This window comes from Callionymus lyra, chromosome 15, assembly GCF_982586985.1.
Source record: "Callionymus lyra chromosome 15, fCalLyr1.hap1.1, whole genome shotgun sequence".
NCBI lineage: Eukaryota > Metazoa > Chordata > Actinopteri > Syngnathiformes > Callionymidae > Callionymus > Callionymus lyra.
In genome coordinates, this window is record NC_141832.1 from 13,429,929 (window position 1) to 13,448,166 (window position 18,238).

General features: G+C 39.0%; 1 protein-coding gene across 3 annotated transcripts in view; it reads left to right on the forward strand.

Moving 5' to 3' along the window:
* prkar1b (protein kinase, cAMP-dependent, regulatory, type I, beta) overlaps positions 1-18,238 on the forward strand; it is a 61,151-nt gene that overhangs the window by 3,010 nt on the left and 39,903 nt on the right. Inside the window, exons 1-4 of one of the 3 annotated variants that reach the window (XM_087808423.1) lie at positions 196-300; positions 653-845; positions 11,291-11,461; positions 14,314-14,405. In XM_087808423.1, coding sequence (XP_087664549.1) covers positions 269-300; positions 653-845; positions 11,291-11,461; positions 14,314-14,405 — 488 coding nt within the window. In that variant the 5' untranslated portion in view covers positions 196-268. Of the gene's footprint in view, positions 1-195; positions 301-644; positions 846-11,290; positions 11,462-14,313; positions 14,406-18,238 lie in introns of those variants that run through there. The other 2 variants (XM_087808425.1, XM_087808424.1) reach the window with 2 other exon arrangements.

An 18,238-nucleotide genomic window follows, 5' to 3' on the forward strand; every position in this document is an offset into this window, starting at 1 on the left:
TTCATAAAAAATAAATAAAATAAAATAAGAACAAGAACAAAGAGAATTAAAGAGAAAGAACAAGATGATACAATCTAAGTCTAAAGATAAAGAACATCGATCAAAGAAAAATAACAAAGACAAAGGATACAAAGACTAAGATAGAACAGAACATCCAGATACTTTTACTCCACTCCTGCCCCGATGTACGTGTTTTTGAAGGATTGATAAATATACATTTTGTTCGGGCAGCGACTCGGACTTCTAAAACCCTTTGGCCCCCTGTACAATGGAGTTTAACACCCGTGTCGTAGAGCTACGGTAATGGCAGTCATATGAGTGCAACTCGGATTACAGCAGATAATGTCATTAGAAAATTGTAATTCAAATGAATAATAATTTGTACTTTAAGATTTCTTGTTGTGTCTCTTACTCAGGCGTGTTATTTATTACAGGGCTTAGAATAAGTTATTTCATCAATCAGTCAATTTTGTTTGAGTTTAATCATAATGTGGACACGTCATTGAATGATTATCCTTTTATTTTCTTCCATCCTTTTCGTTTTATTTCGGGCACTTCTCTCCTGCCACCTCACTCTCATCCACATTTTCTATTCCCTCCTCCTCCTCCTCTCATGGTCCACCCTGTTTTTTTTTTTCTCCCACCACCACAGAGATAAAAAAGATAAGATGGCCACCTCCTCCTCCTCTACTGTGGAAGAAGACGAAAGTTTGAAGGGCTGTGAAATATTCGTGCAGAAGCACAACATCCAGCAGATCCTCAAAGAGTGCATTGTGAACCTCTGCATCGCCAAGCCTGAGCGTCCCATGAAGTTCCTGCGGGAACATTTTGAAAAGCTGGAAAAGGTTGGTGATACAAATGTTCGTCTCGGTTTTTGAATCCCATCATTTTATTTTGTGTTGCATGAACTGATTTGGTTGTTTATTTCTTTTCCCAAAATTATTTTTTAATTATCTGTACTTTTCTGTCGCATCCCTGACTGGACTTTATGTTGTAACTCCACGACCACACTTGTTGTTAATGGACTTCGATTTTGAAGTTCCCTTCATGCAGGATCTGGGAACAGACTGTTGTTGTCTGCCCGTCTGTCTGCGCAATATGTCACACATTCATTAACAGCTTCAAAGAAGAGACCAGGCTTTTGTCAGAGAGAGAGAGAGAGAGAGAGAAAAACACAGAAATCCATCCAGGAAAACAAAGAAAACTGGGCCATCCACTTAGTATTTTCACTCCCGGCACTCTAGTTGTATTCACTGATGTCTCCGACACGCTTCTTCATTCAGTCGTCAAAACAGACCAAATTACGTTTCTTTTGATGTTAAGTCTGAGATGAGGTAAGATGTGTTCAACAACAAGGCTCTAATCTAAAGGTAAAAATATGTAGTAAAGCCTCAGGAGGACGTTTGTCATAATGAGTTGTTTTTCAAGATCTCAGATAAATCTCTAGAAAGTATTGCCCGGAGGACAAGTTTTACTTCCAGTGGTGTAGCATGTGGACGTCATCTGACCATGTACTGTATACACGTTTATTTATGAGGATCATGTGAACGCCGACTACAACTCCCCTTTAGAATATAACACTTGGATACTAAAAATATACTATAAAAAAAATATTCATCTGAAATTATTGGAAATATAATCATTAATAAGTAATCATACTTGTGGGGATGACAAAACATTTGCCCGATTTAAATGGTTTTAAAATTCAAGTTAAAAAAAAATCAAAAAGTACTTTTTTTTTTAATTTAAATCTTTTCCCCCAATCAGATAATGGGTATAGAGTTTTTTAAGCATATGTAAGTGTTATTTTTAGGGGTATTGGATACAGTAAAAATATAATACATTGGAGTCAGGTTAGGTTAGGTAGAACTTTATTGATCTTTAAATTGTTTTATTCCAATTAGACAGAAATAAAGCAATTTTTCATAAAAATTAAAATAAGAACAAGAACAAAGAGAAATAAAGAGAAAGAACAAGATGATACAATCTAAGTCTAAAGATAAAGAACATAAATCAAAGGAAAATAACAAAGACAAAGGATACAAAGACTAACATAGAACAGAACATCATGAAGTCATATTAAACTTAAATAAAAAGGCTTAGATTCTCTCCTTGTTACTTTGGTCCTTTACTAGAGATTTATTATAAGCTTTTTGTGACCCCAGGAGTCGAAACAAAGTTAAAAGATTGTCATGCAAATATGGTATTGATATTAGTTCAATTGGTCGCACGATTGGCTCAGAAGTCAAGTAGTTCAGTAATATTTTGGTATTTATCATAATATGACATGTTATATTGAATTGAAATGGCTTGGAATAATAATACATTTTAAAAAAGGATTTAAAAGGATACAAATTAATATTATTTTTTGAATTATGGGAATTAGAATACCGAATTACTGTATATGTTTAAAAAATGCTTAAGTCCAATTATGCAACAAAAACGAATTACATTTTTTCAATATTCAAATTCAATTATTCAAATTAAATAAATGTATAGATTTAAAAAAAAAAAAAATTAAATGTTAAATACACTGATCTGTGTCCATACATTCACCACCGTGTGACGAATAAACATGATCGTATAGAAAATGTATTTCCTGGACAGGACATGTAGTATAATCACAATGTCCAGAAAGTAAAATGATGATAAAACTCAATTTCCAACCAGAAACATCCGTCTTGTGTTGCTATCTTCTCAAATACATTTTAGTCCCCACTTCATGCCAGTAATTGATGCACTTTCCCTTTCCTTCCTTGCCTCCAAATGGGGTCGGTAACCTAGGCAACACGGTATCTATGATGCACTCGCTCTTCTGCTTGAGCATCTTCAGCCTCTTTCTATAGAGAGACTTATTTACACAAAGTTTGTTTTGATTCCTCGTCTCACCAGCATCTCATCCCGTTGATCGTAGAGACTTAAGTGGCAATTTTTCTCATGTTAGCCACAATGTTTTTTTATGACGCCACCTCATTACTCTGCTAGAACACCGTCTGGAAAGCACTCAGCAGATAGAAGTGCTGTCCTCGGTGATGGCAGATATGTCACTCGACAGTGTATCGAGTGTGCGGCGGTGACTCGTGGAGTTCGTCACATTTGGTCCTGCGAGGCCGAACAGCAACGGTTATTTTACGTAATGAAGCGTTTTCAAACCTTACGGTTGCCATAGCAAGTAATCCTTCGCCACTGTACCTTCCAAAATCACACCTATGTTCCACGTCACCACAGACATTTATCTCGTCTGGTCAGGCATCCCTGAGCCAGACTGAAAAAATACGATCCCAGTTTTTTAGTATTTTAGGCCTGATAATCCTAATGAATTGATTCGAACTTCCCGGTCAGTTGGGTCCTTTATACTTCAAAGTTTATTGTTACAAAAGCTCGCTAATCCAGTTTTTTTTAGGAAGTTTTAAGTAGCTAAAAACACTACCAACAACATGAACTTTAGTTTATAAAACGGTCCTTTGAGACCTTTGTTCAGCCCATGTCTTGGACAAAAATTTTGGCCCCTTGTTTTGATTGAGTTTGACTGCCTTGATCTACTCAACTTTTGGGAAAACTTTCTATGAATGTTTATGTTTTCAATGCATTAAACTGTTAATACATTCATAACCGGTCTCGCCTGCTTTTAATAGAAAACTCTGCAGCGAGAATTCTGAGCCGCTCTAGTAGAAGAACTCACATTTCCCCGATCCTTAAAAACGGGCTGCCAGTTTCTTTCAGCTGCAGAGAAACATCCATTATGAATGCTTTCTTTCCTTTGCTGATGTAAAATGCTGTTTGTTTTTGGGTTAAGAGCAGAATAATCCGGTTTTTTTTTAATCCATTCTTTGGTTGGTCTGGGAAGCGCTTTCAAAGGCAACTTGAAGTTTTCGGTCTTGAGGTAGGACATTTGTATTTGTTGATTCCTCCTTTTGAATTTTCCAAGTAGTATCACTTTCTAAGGTATACAGAAAAAGTCATAAAAACAACAAAGTCATTGGGTAGCTCAACTATTCAAGCATTGGTTACTGTAGGAGCTTCTGGCTTGGGGGCCACCAGAGGCCAATTTTTGTCCAGGCTTGACAGTCTATTCTTTTCTATGGATCTTTGATACAAATTTAATTCAGATTTTGTTCTTATTTGTGTGGCAGCACTCTTAATGTGGGATACTTTTGTAGAAGTTTGTACGGTGGTGGAAATGTTTTTTACGATGTCAATCAACAAATGTATTTATAATCTTATTAACTTTATATATACATGTCCTTCAAGTTCTTGTCCTTTTCTGTTAACATGTCTTTCCCCGGAAAAATCCTTGAATAAATATTGAGATCTTATTTAGAAGAACTGTATTTCTTTGAGCTATTCCATCATATTTGCCTACTCTTTTTTTGGCTCGATGGCCCCTAACACCAGAGTATTTAATGTGGCCCCTAAGGACATTTTATTTCCCATTCATGACTTAAAACTTTATAAATGACAACATTTGTTTGTTATGATCTTCATCCTTCCATCTGACGTTCCATCTTGCTCTCTTAAAAAACTTTAAATGGAGGGCCAAGGACTATCAATAAATGGGCCAGGGGCCACTGACCATTTGAGACTCCTAAGCTACTGTGTATTTGATGATAAAGGAGGTATTGCATATTTAAATATAGTGTAGCAATCTGTAGTAAGTAACACGGCCACAGAACTTGGCATGAGGCACTTACTACCGCACCAGTCTTTCAGGATCACTTTTTAAATTCTGGTTCTTACTTTCAGATCTATTCATGGTCAGACCTTCCATAAGTGATCTGATCCAGCCTTACACCCCAGCTTGGGCTCTGAGGTCTGTGGATCGGAATCTAATGATTCCAATTTGTCTTGGCTTTTTAGAGTATGTATTTTATCTGTCTATTGTTTTTGATTGTTAAAGCGCCTTGTGACCCTGGTCTGAGAACAACGCTTCACAAATACTAACTTACTTACTTACCTTATAATGGATTGAAAGGGCTTTATGGAAGACAAAGTATATACTTTATTGAATATTGTTTTGATTGTTTGAGCGCTTTGTGACCCTGGTTTGGAAAAGCGCTATACAAATAAAAATGACTTACTTACTTACTTACATCATGGCAGTTTATTATCATGTATGGATACTTATAATAAGAAGTATAGCGTTTTATAAGTGGTGGACGTACAAATAACATAATGTTAAATTCTGGAACGATGTTAAAATCAACTTAATACTGTGTTATTTGTAAGTAAGTAAGTAATATTTATATAGTGCTTTTCCAGACCAGGGTCACACAAAGCGCTTAAACAATCAAAACAAAGCTGGATAAAATATATACTTAAAAAGGTCAAGATAACACCGAGAACAACACAGTAATAACCATGTCACTACAAAACAGCGTTCCCACTCTACTTAAGGCTCTTCACCATGTGTTATACCATAAACAAGTATTATAAGTGGTGGGCGTTCAGATCTTTTCGTCAAAGGTCTTGTGGAATCCCACATTAAATTCCTGTCACGAGCAGCGTAAAGTGATCAACACATTGACAAATGCTCTCTTGCGTCAGCATTAAGATAATTTAAAGAAAATACGTCTCAGGATTCATGCTTTCACACAGTCCAGTGTAAGCACAAGCAAGTTGCTGATCGACGACTGACTCAGTCCTTTTTGTTGGATTGTTTCCATTTGCATTATCCCCTATGAAGCAGAGACACTTTCAGCATTTCTTCCTTAAACTAGTCGACTCAACTCACATGGCGGTCATAAGTTTAAACCTCACGTCCGCTCCAGGCGGTCATTTCTTTACTATCCTCTTTGTACTTTTATCTTTTATCAATCCATGTGCCGTGCACAGTACTTCCTTTTATCTTCCAGATAATCTATACATTTACAACCTGGGCACAGTGTAGGTTATATATATATATATATATACATATATGACAGATTACTGGTGTCACAGATTAGGCAATAAAGCGAGTGATTGATTGATTCGCAGTAGTTTCATGAATCCAGAAACAAGTGTAAATGGTGCGTAGACACGCTTGTTTGTTCGCCGCCATCACCTTTATCTCGCTCCAGGTCTGACGGGTCAATAAGCGCCACAGACGCTGCTGCTCTTTTGTCTTTTGTTTTTCCTTCGTCTGAGCTCAGGCAGCTTCACTCGCTCGTGTAGCTAGAAATAGTCAGAGGTTTTTTGAGGTTAACATGTTAAAATAACGTGTATTTAAAAAAGCTTGTTACTTGTCCTCTGTTCTTTTACAGCTTTATTTACTCGTTATAACACTTTGGCAAAATAAATATTTTCTAAATAGCTTTTTGTTTAAGCTTAAAAATGGAAAACCAAGTAGGTGATCAACCATTACATTAAAACTTCAAACCTCTGCAAAAAAAATATTGATGAAATACTGATGTCTTTTTTATTTTTAAACTGTTTCTATGCCTTATTGTTGAAATATATTTCAAGCTACATTAGAAAAACCGGATATAATGTATGCTCTAGTAGAAGAACTTACATTTCTCCGATAGGCTTTTCCTTGTATTTCCTTAGAGAGTCCTGTGTTTGTCTCGGTGTTGTCTTGACCTTTTAAGCATATATTTTATTAAGTATTGTTTTGATTGTTTAAGCGCTTTGTGACCTTGGTCTGGAAAAGCGCGCTACAAATATAAATGACTTACTTACTTACTTATTTACTAAAATGTATTTCTAAAAACTAACCAAAATATTTAATGATAATTTCTTTCCACTGATATTAAACCAAATACAAAATAAAGATAGATGATATTTGCTATTTAAAAAATATATAATAAAAAAAACACTTGTTTTATATTTTTTAAAAAAACACACAATATTTAAATGTAAAAATAATTAACCATAGGGAAAATGAAAAAGTGCGAAACAAATAAATAATTCAAGAAATTCAGATAAACAAATCACATAGTCTTCTCTAATTAGTGAGTTTCATTTACCAAAAAAACATCAAAAAGTGATGTATTGGTTTTGAGGTCATCTCCCCACTCATTACTTCCCTTGTACACAGAACCTGGTGGCTATTGTGGTACTGTAACGGAGTGGAACAGAGTGATGAGTCGACTGCTGGCTCGGCTGGGGGCTCAGCTCCCCACGCTTCATTACCTGTGTGTGTTTTTGTGCGGCACTCTGTTGTTTTTGGTTCACTCGCAGCGCTTTCAGCCGAGAGTGACGTCGACGTTGGGCCGGCTCGCTGCAGAGAAACATCCATTATGAATGCTTTCTTTCCTTTGCTGATGTAAAATGCTGTTTGTTTTTGGGTTACGAGCAGAATAATCCGGGGGTTTTTTAATCCATTCTTCAGTTGGTCTGGGAAGCGATTTCAAAGGCAACTTGAAGTTTTCGGTCTTGAGGTAGGACATTTGTATTTGTTGATTCCTCCTTTTGAATTTTCCAAGTAGAATCACTTTCTAAGGTATACAGAAAAAGTCATAAAAACAACAAAGTCATTGGGTAGCTCAACTATTCAAGCTTTGGTTACTGTAGGAGCTTCTGGCTTGGGGGCCACCAGAGGCCAATTTTTGTCCAGGCTTGACAGTCTATTATTTTCTATGAATCTTTGATACAAATTTAATTCAGATTTTGTTCTTATTTGTGTGGCAGCACTCTTAATGTGGGATACTTTTGTAGAAGTTTGTACAATGGTGGAAATGTTTTTTACGATGTCAATCAACAAATGTATTTATAATCTTATTAACTTTATATATACATGTCCTTCAAGTTCTTGTCCTTTTCTGTTAACATGTCTTTCCCCGGAAAAATCCTTGAATAAATATTGAGATCTTATTTAGAAGAACTGTATTTCTTTTAGCTATTCCATCATATTTGCCTACTCTTTTTTTGGCGCGATGACCCCTAACACCAGAGTATTTAATGTGGCCCCTAAGGACATTTTATTTACCACTCCTGACTTAAAACTTTATAAATGACAACGTTTATTTGTTATGATCTTAATTCCTTCCATCTGACGTTCCATCTTGCTCTCTTAAAAACTTTAAATGGAGGGCCAAGGACTATCAATAAATGGGCCAGGGGCCACTGACCATTTGAGACTCCTAAGCTACTGTGTATTTGATGATAAAGGAGGTATTGCATATTTAAATATAGTGTAGCAATCTGTAGTAAGTAACACGGCCACAGAACTTGGCATGAGGCACTTACTACCGCACCAGTCGTACTTATGGTGCCAATAAAACGGTGAACTCCCATGATGCCTTTCTATAACAATAACAATACTGCATTTTATCTCAGTGTCTAAGTTGCTATGTCTAAGAGTGATCAAAGCTGTGATTGGTTGGCTGGGCGGCAAAGCACGACGGGAGCCGTCCAGTTACAAAGAAGGCGGTTTCAGAACCGTATGGAGGGACCACCGTATATATCCGTGGATCAAGGATAGAGATGATAAAATGGAGGATAGTGACCCATAGCTCGACAACCCATGAATGGACACTAAAACTCTTTGTCTCACTCTTCTCACCCCCCTCCCTCGATGATCTTCTCTCGCCCGTCATTAGCAACACTTGTTCTTTACAGTTGGAAGTGTGACAACGAAATCATGTGACAACAAAATCACGCTCGGACAAAAAAAAACAAGACAACAAGTCAGCAGAACCGGGGCGGGGGGGGGGGGTTGGGTGTAACATAATGTCGCCGATGGGATTCCGGACACGCAGACGGGGGCCCTGGCGGCCCCCCCCCCCCGACACCCGTCCGTCCTCTGTGAGCCGAATGAGAGCTGAAGTGTGAGCGAGGAGGAAGTCGGACCGTCGACGGACGTCAGAGCTCAAGTGTGTCAATCTAGGTGAGCCAACCTCCCAAGGATGCTTGTGGTACCCTGTTGTCATGGCGACGGGGGGAGGCAGGCGGGCGTGTTGCATCGCCTGATTGTATTGAAGGGAGTTAGAGAGAGAGAGAGAGAGAGAGAGAGAGCGAGGACCAGACGATGGGAAGGAGAGGCAGAGTTTGTGCAGCAGCCACGGAGGAGAGAAGGGCTTTTATTTTTTTGACTTGCATCAAAGTTGGACTACAGAGGAGCCAGTGAGCAAGGCAGCGTGAAGTGAATCTGCAAGACCATCCTTTTTTTGTGGTTGTTGTTGTTGTTGTGAGAAACCGAATGGCCCCTCGCAGGCTGAGCTACCTGTGATGTCATGGTAAATACTCTCCATCCTAGCATGTGCGTATGGTTCGCTAACTTGTGCGTTTATGCTCAAGCTTTTGTTTTGAAAGGCTGGAGTGAGCGTTGGATAAAAGTACAGACCTTTTTTTGGAGGCTCTTTTGAATTTCACATTCACAGCTAAGATTTATTAATAGACTTTTATTTTAGTTTTCAAAGAAGAACTCTGTGTTCATTTGACATCCCGGCATCCTTTGCTAATGGACGATTTTATTATTTTTTCTTTCCCATGAGTGCTGATGTGTACAAGTGCTGCCAGTTGTTGAGCAGAGTAATTACATCGATCAACTTCTTCTCCGCGCTTTCCTTTCAACGCTCTCCATCTTTGTTGTCGGCCTGTCAAGCACTGACCTTTTACGTCTCTTGAAATACAATTTTTTTTATGTATAAAAAGAACGATGGCAGTGACCAATCAAATGTTTTACTTCATAAAATGTGGGTTTTGGGGTAAGTTTGCACAAACTCTAAATTAGAAAATAGTCCAGAGCTCCTGAATTATGTTGATGTATTTTGATGCACTTTTTCCCCTTTGCTTTTTTGTGTTTGTCGTTGATTTGCCTGCTGGTCTGTCTGTTTAAATAAGAAAAAAAAAGGCTAAAAAGATTGCCTGCTCTAGGGGACTGTAGAAAAATAATGAGAAAAAAAAGTTTTATTTTGGTAAATTACAATTTAAAGACATAGTGATTTGTTCTCTAAGTATGATTTTTGGGCTAAATTGTCTACGTGCTTTATTATTAATCTTTAATTTATATATTTTTTATTGATATAACTTGATCATTCGTTTATCACGTCACAAAATCAATGGTGACTATTTTCATGTAATTTTAAAATTGGGAAAAGACCAACAATAGGCATATAACAATACTTCCTTTATATAAAAATAAATTACCAAAAATTAATTATATATAAGTAAAAATCGGAATATTTATAAATAAATGATTTTTTTAAATTTGAGGTTACCATTTAAATCCATTTTAATAAGGTGTTAGAGAATTGGAAGGAGAAAATAATGATTTTAAATAACTTTAAAAATAGCATGATTTCGGATCCAGAGCTCTCTCCAGCACCTCAATGGACTCTTCTATACTCTCCTCTTTTCTCTCACTCTATCCTCCCTCACTCTTCTCTCCATCCATCTGTCTACCCCACCATCCTTCCTCCCACTCGCTCACAGCAGGAGGCCTTCAACATGGAGTCTGGTTCTGCTCTAGGTTTCTTCTGCTTAAGTTTTTTCCTCGCCAACGCCACACTGTGCTTTTCTCATAAATGAGTTGCTGGGATCTGTTTTTTACTTTCTCCACCATAGTAAGTAAGTAAGTAAGTAAGTAATATTTATTTATATAGCGCTTTTCGAGACCAGGGTCACAAAGCGCTTAAACAATCAAAACAATACTCAAAAAAGAAAATACTTTAAAGATCAAGATAATACTGAGAACAACACAGGAGTTCCAGAAATTCAAGGAAAAGCCTGAACAAATAGAAATTTCTTAAAGGAGTCAGTAGATCCATCAAGCACAAAGAGAGAGGAAGATCGTTCCAAAGCTTAGGAGCACTTGAAGTGTAAAGTGTCTTAACTTTGTTATGATGAGACACTTTAACAACCATTCAGAACTTCTTTAGAGTTTAATACTCTTTTTGTTTCTTCCAATTAAGTCTCAAATTGTCCATCTTTGTCCGATTTCTCCGTCTGATTTTTATCATCAACATTGATTATGGTCGTATTTAATGCCTTTCGTTTTTACCCAATTTCAGCTACAATATTCCTGGGAGTTATCACATCAAAATCCAGATTTTTTAACCAGAAATACTTATGAACACGAGTCTACCTTGAAAAGTTTTACAGCAAAAAACATGTGAGCCATCATTATTTTGGCGGCAACAATTTCCATCTCTAATTCATCTAATTGAGGGTGTTCCTTTCACTGCTTTGATGTCTTCATCCCGCTTAGTCATTAAGTGAGAGGTGAATACAAATGAAGTGTGTGTGTGTGTGTGTGTGTGTGTCACACCCAGACCATGAATATTTGATTGGGATGTCTTTGCTTCACGGCGGGGAATGATTTGGATCCTCCTCAACTTAGTCTAATCGTCCTGCGGTGTCGCCCGTACAGGAAGAATGCAAGCAGATCATGGCCCGGCAGAAATCTAACAGCCAGTCGGACTCGCACGACGACGAGGTCTCCCCGCCGCCGCCCAACCCGGTCGTCAAGGCCCGGCGCCGCAGAGGAGGCGTCAGCGCCGAGGTCTACACCGAGGAGGACGCCGTCAGTTACGTGCGCAAGGTCAGTGTGCAAAAAAACAACAACGTGGAGAAACAAATATGAATATAATAGTGAAGATACTGAGCTGAGACCTCAGTGGACAACAAACGTTTGGTGTTCATTACTGAGCTGTAATTACCGTAACACGACTTTAATGGTTTGGTAATGACATAATGGAGGGATCACTTCCCTGTGATCACTTAAGCGTTTGCTGCTCGTGGCAAACACTCGCATGTATCCCATGATTCTCTGTTTAACATGTTTTTTTTTTTACACATTCCCTGACTTTATGGCATCAACATGTCCTTGATTAAAAATGAGAAATGATTTTAAATTAATTGGAGATTTACTAAATCACTTGGATTAGCTAAGGTGACAATTATACCATTATTTTCTAAATGTCTTACACTTTACAGTTGACATAAAGTTTCTATTATGCATCTCAGGGGTGAGCAATTAGATTTTTCTGTTATATTGGGGGCCGTCAAAAGTAGTTTTATATAAAAAGTTTATTGTGATGGGATAACTAAATTAAATAAAATATCTTTAGTAATAAATTAAAATATTTATAAAAATAACAACAACAAATGTACAAATAATTGAACATTTTAAATTGAATAGATCAAATTCCAAAAAATGTTTTATTATGCCAGTAATAAATTGGGTCATGTTTAATTTTATATACATTCCTTTAAGAAAGATGATGTAAAATTGTAAAATACGATGTGTGTTAAATTAATAGTTAGTGGACTTTCATTTTCAATTATAGCAAATAAATGTGATTTTTACTTAAAGAAACGGCGTCTTTTGTATTTACCCAAACATGTTTCTGGGGGGTTGAGACAGTAGTTCGACTTGGTTATAATGTATTGATGCCGAGTCCAGAAATTCAACTTTTTTCCCTCTTCACTGTTTCTAAAGTTGATTTCTCGCAGTATAAATATGTGGGGGGCGTCGTAGCTCAGATGGTAAAGTGGTTGCCTGCAGTCCAGAAGGTTGCAGGTTCAATCCCAGCTCCAGACAAGCTTGTGTCGTTGTGTAAGCAAGACCCTTTACCCTGATTGCTCCTGATGGCAGATACTCCCATCAGTATGTGTGAATGGCTGTCAAAGCACTTTGTGACCCTGGTCTAGAAAGGCGCTATATAAATAGAGATTATTATTATTAAACTTCACTTACAAACAGGTGACAATTTTAATCACATGTGAGGCCAAATTGTTAACAACAATCTGGGCAATGTATTGTATATTCCTCTCTACTTTGTTTCAGTAATTTTCACTAGTTTACAGGTTTATTTTCAATAGTCACAGACTAATGTAACTTCAGAGAAAATATAATCTTTGTTTAAAACGAAACACCTTTCAGACAGTAATAATAAATACAACAGAAATCATATAAATAGACTTTTCTTTCTTTGTGGCCCAGTAACAAATGCCTAAAATAAGTACCAGTTACATACTGAATTGTATCTTCTATATAAAATTAAAAACATCTGAAAATAATTTTTTGTATACTATTTGCTCCTTTTATTAATTTAGTATTTGCTGCAGTTGATACATACAGTCCTGCTCTAGTAGAAGAACTCACATTTCTCTGATCCTTTAATCTCTTCACTGGCTGCCAGTTTCTTTCAGGATCAATTTAAAAATGCTGGTTCTTACTTTCAGATCTATTCATGGTCAGACCTTCCATCAGTGATCTTATCCAGCCTTACACCCCAGCTCGGGCTCTGAGGTCTGTGGATCAGAATCTACTGATGGTTCCTGAACACGGTTCAGGACCAGAGGAGAGAAATCCTTCCAGACTGTTGCTCCTAAGCTTTGGAACGATCTTCCTCTCCCTCTACACTTGATGGAGTCTAGTGACTCCTTTAAGAAACATCTTAAGACACTTAGATTCATGCAGGCTTTTCCTTGATTCTCTGAGACTCAAGTGTTTGTCTCGGTGTTATCTTGACCTTTTAAGTATATATTTTATTGAGTATTGTTTAAGCGCTTTGTGACCCTGGTCTATAAAAGCGCTCTATAAATATAAATTACTTACTTACTTACTTACTTTTACTTGATGGCCCCTCACAACGGCAACTGTATCCAAGTGGCCCCTGAGGAAATGTAATTGCTCAACACGGTTAGTGAGTCGTAATGTAACATCTTTCATCCATTCAAACTGGATCAGTTTCATAACTGCTACTACTTTGGGGTTTTTTTCTGTGTCTCCAACCAAGTTCCAAACCTCGCACACTTGTGTCTTTACGTTTGGACGTGTGATGTGGCGGAGTGTGTACGGAGCGGTGCGGCCGTCTTCATGTGGATAAACATCTGTTGCGTGGACTTAATGGCTCTCTCCTGCACCCCACATTCTTGCATCTGCACACAGCCATCCCCATCTTAAACAATGCTTTTTCCCCCCTCGTTTCTGTTTCTTCCTGGATATATTCTCAAATATCCTTCTGTGATGTTTCCATATAAATACAGACGTCTGCGACTTTGTTGTGGCTACTGCCGGTCGCATCCCACACACACACACACACACACACACACACACACACACACCGCATCCCACACACACACACACACACACACACACACACCGATGCACCCGGGACATGAAAATGCATGTTTTATGAATGAGTTCAAGCTTCATGCGACTGTGAGACATTTGGAGAGTAATCCCTGAACAGATGGGCTTTCCCAAAAATACACAGACACACACGTGCAGGATATTCCTTTTAAAGATTTGCCAATATGCCGCTCTTTAATTACTCTTTTGAAGTCGGGGCTTATTATGCGTTTGTTTCATGTTTTTCCACCTGCTCAATGTTGTTGCACTTAACTGCGGCGCTCGTGACCACTCTCTCTCTCCCCGGTACACAGGTGATCCCCAAGGACTACAAGACCATGACCGCCCTGGCCAAGGCCATCTCCAAAAACGTCCTGTTCGCTCACCTGGACGACAACGAGAGAAGGTACGTTGTATGGGATGATCCGTCTGTGAAAAGTTTGAACATGTGGTTTGTGAGAGGGGAAGAACAAAAAAAAGAAAAAACCTTGTTATTGTCATCAACTTTATTGCTCACAGTCACTGTGTTCCTGTGTTTCCTGACTTCGCACCACAAGCACTTACTCATGATGCCTTGTGTTCGGGTGGCGTTTGTATTTTTATGATGGGGTGTCATGTGTGTTTCTGTTGTGAGGTAGTGTGGTGTTTTCAGGTGGTCTGTATGTTTGCTTCTCGTTAGTAAGATGTTTCTGTGTGTGTTCCAGTCCTGTGTTTGGGTTCGGTAATTTGTGTTTCTCTCTATCGGTGAGGATGATGTATGTGTGTTTCTTTTTCCGTGTTGTGGTGGTGTGTGGGTTGAGATAGTGTGGTGTTTTTGGATGGAATGTTTGTGTTGCTTTGTTGGGATGGTGCATTTTGGTGGCATTGCATGTTTCCGTGTTGGGTTGGTGTGTGTTGAGGTGGTGATTGTGTTTCTGTCTTGGGGTGGTGTCTGTGTTTCTGTGTTGAGGTTATGTTTGTGTTGGGGTGGTGTGTGTTGAGGTGGTGATTGTGTTTCTGTCTTGGGGTGGTGTGTGTGTTATGTGTTGAGGTGATGTTTGTGGTGGGGTGGTGTGTGCTGGGGTGGTGATTCTGTTTCTGTCTTGGGGTGGTGTGTGTGTTTCTGTGTTGAGGTGATGTTTGTGATTCCATGTTGGGGTGGTGTGTGTTGAGGTGGTGTTTGTGTTTCTGTGTTGAGGTGATGTTTGTGTTTCCGTGTTGGGGTGGTGTGTGTTGAGGTGGTGTTTGTGTTTCCGTGTTGGGGTGGTGTGTGTTGAGGTGGTGTTTGTGTTTCTGTGTTGGGGTGGTGTGTGTTGAGGTGGTGTTTGTGTTTGTGTTTTGGGTTGGTGTGTGTTGAGGTGGTGATTGTGTTTCTGTGTTGGGGTGGTGTGTGTTGAGGTGGTGTTTGTGTTTTTGGTTGGTGTGTGTTGAGGTGGTGATTGTGTTTCTGTGTTGGGGTGGTGTGTGTTGAGGTGGTGTTTGTGTTTTGGGTTGGTGTGTGTTGAGGTGGTGATTGTGTTTCTGTCTTGGGGTGGTGTTTGTGTTTCTGTGTTGAGGTGATTTATGTGTTTCCATGTTGGGGTGGTGTGTGTTGAGGTGGTGTTTGTGTTTCTGCTTTGGGTTGGTGTGTGTTGAGGTGATGTTTGTGTTTCTGTGTTGGGGTGGTGTGTTGAGGTGGTAATTGTGTTTCTGTCTTGGGGTGGTGTGTGTGTTTCTATGTTGAGGTGATGTTTGTGTTTCCGTGTTGGGGTGGTGTTTGTGTTTCTGTGTTGGGGTGGTGTTTGTGTTTCTGTGTTGGGGTGGTGTGTGTTTCTGTGTTGAGGTGGTGTTTGTGTTTCTTTGTTGAGGTGGTGTTTGTGTTTCTGTGTTGGGGTGGTGTGTGTTTCTGTGTTGAGGTGGTGTTTGTGTTTCTTTGTTGAGGTGGTGTTTGTGTTTCTTTGTTGGGGTGGTGTTTGTGTTTCCGTGTTGGGGTGGTGTGTGTTGAGGTGGTGTTTCTGTGTTGAGGTGCTGTTTGTGCCTCTGTTTCCGTGTTGGGGTGGTGCATGAGTATCTGTGTTGGGGTGGTGATTATGTTTGTTGTTCTGTGTTGGGGTGGTGTGTGTTGAGGTGGTGTTTCTGTGTTGAGGTGCTGTTTGTGCCTCTGTTTCCGTCTTGGGGTGGTGCATCAGTTTCTGTGTTGAGGTGGTGTACATGTTTCTGTTTTCTCTGTTGCAATAATGTGTGTTTTTGTTGTGTTGGGATGGTGTGTTTATATTTGTTTCTATCTTGGGGTGGTGTCATTCTGTTTCTGCCCCGGGGTGGTCTGTGTGAGCGTGCGTCGAGCTGGTGTGCGTCTCCGGATTCGTTCATTTCCTGTGGCGGTAACTATTTTGTGTTGATAAACGTCTTGTGGCTCACAGATGCTAACAGTTGCTAAAAGAGCAAAAACCACTTCCCATCTTTTTCCATTAGCGCTGCCATCTGCTCGTATTCACGACGGTTCTCATGAGCGACGCTCCTGGATCCGACGAGGGAAGTGGGTGTTGTTGAGATGGGGACGGCCAGACGGAATAGTGTTTCATTGGCGCACAGAATCCATTATTGCCCCGTGAAGAGGAAAAGAACTGAGGCTTTACTGTTGGCTTCCTTTAACAAAAACCCACACAGACTCTTTTCCAGCCTTTTCGTCAGCTGACAATTAGCTTTAGCCCTTTAGCAGCCTCTGATTACACGTCAGCGCCCCCGACTGTACGCGTAATGAACCTGGACGGGCCGACAGAACCCCGATCTTGGGGTGGCTGCGGCGGTGAAACACGTTTACACTCAAGACTCTTCAGCATGGGCCGCATTAAGAATCATGAGTTCACGAAAACATGAGTCATGTCATGTTGTCACCGCGAACATGTAACACAATGCATGATGTCGAGTCTGGTTGTCGGTCGCGAGGCTACGCACACGACTGGATCTCATTCTCTAGACGCTGGAATTTGTTGAATGGAGGCTCGCAGCTGGTTTAGAGCTGAAATTGAATTTGCCTAATGAATGAGTGGACGTCTCGGCGTCCCTCCGTTGGACGGAAAAATACCTTCAGCCATGAAAGGTTCAAGATGTATTTTTACTTACAGTCGTCCTCTTACGTCATGGATCCCTCGAAACCTCTTTTAGCGAGTTCTTTTAGATGTCATGTGGTACCTTACAAATACATTTAGAAAACAAATAGACGTGGAACACAACTTTTGACTAGCATTGCAATACCACAGTTTAACTGTTTATTTGTGCAATTAAAATAAAATACCTGAAACAATAGTAACATTTCATAGGTTCCGTTTTTGGGCTAGCAAGCATCTTCCAACTGTCTGCTGAAAACTCTAGGATACCTTAAGGCAGGGGCGGGCAATTCAATTTCTTCAAGGGCCACATTCAATTGTGTGAATGTTGTTAGGGGCCGTCGAGAAAAAGAAAGACGAGAAAATCAATAAAAAAAAGGACAAGCGTCATTAGGCCGTTACATTTATTAAGCTTAATAAGCTGCAATTTTATTCTTGTATGAGTTTTTTTCAAAACATTTCTTCAACTAACTTTAAATATTTTGAGGGATTAATATATACTCAAAAAAGTATACACAAAAAGGAGGGAAAAGGTAAATAAGTGTTCTAAATGAATAATAAATAGAAAAATCACTTTATAATGAATTAGAACCATTTATACATGATCATACTTTGACATTACAAGGGCCACATAAATACAGTCAAAGGGCCGCATGTGGCCCCCGGGCTGCACTTTGCCCAGGTCGGCCTTAAGGTATCAGTCTTACTTTCAGATGTTCATATACCGTAGGTTACATCGTTAAGAGAAATTGTACTTACGGAAATTTCTTTAGGGCATAACGTGTAGTTTTACAAATGTTTAAAAGAAAAATGGCACCTGTTTTTTTTTTTTACGACTTTTACTATCAAATACAGATTTACATTTACGCCCATACCATACCTGACTCTATTTTGAATTTGTTTTCGTGTTTTTTCTTTTCTTTTATGTATATTCTATGCAATGTAAAGCATCTTTGAGTGACCTCCAAAAAAGCGCTATATAAAACCTATCAATTATTATTATTTATTATTACATTTGACTGTAGACTCTTCAAGGGAATCTATGCCATCAGTCTTGGTGGTTGATAGTTTTGGTCTTGGGTTCTCTAGCCCAGTCTCCGGCCTAGGAAAGGCATGCTGGTCGCTCCCTAACCTGAATTGCTTGTTGGCTTAAAATCGGCCAATTATGTTGTTC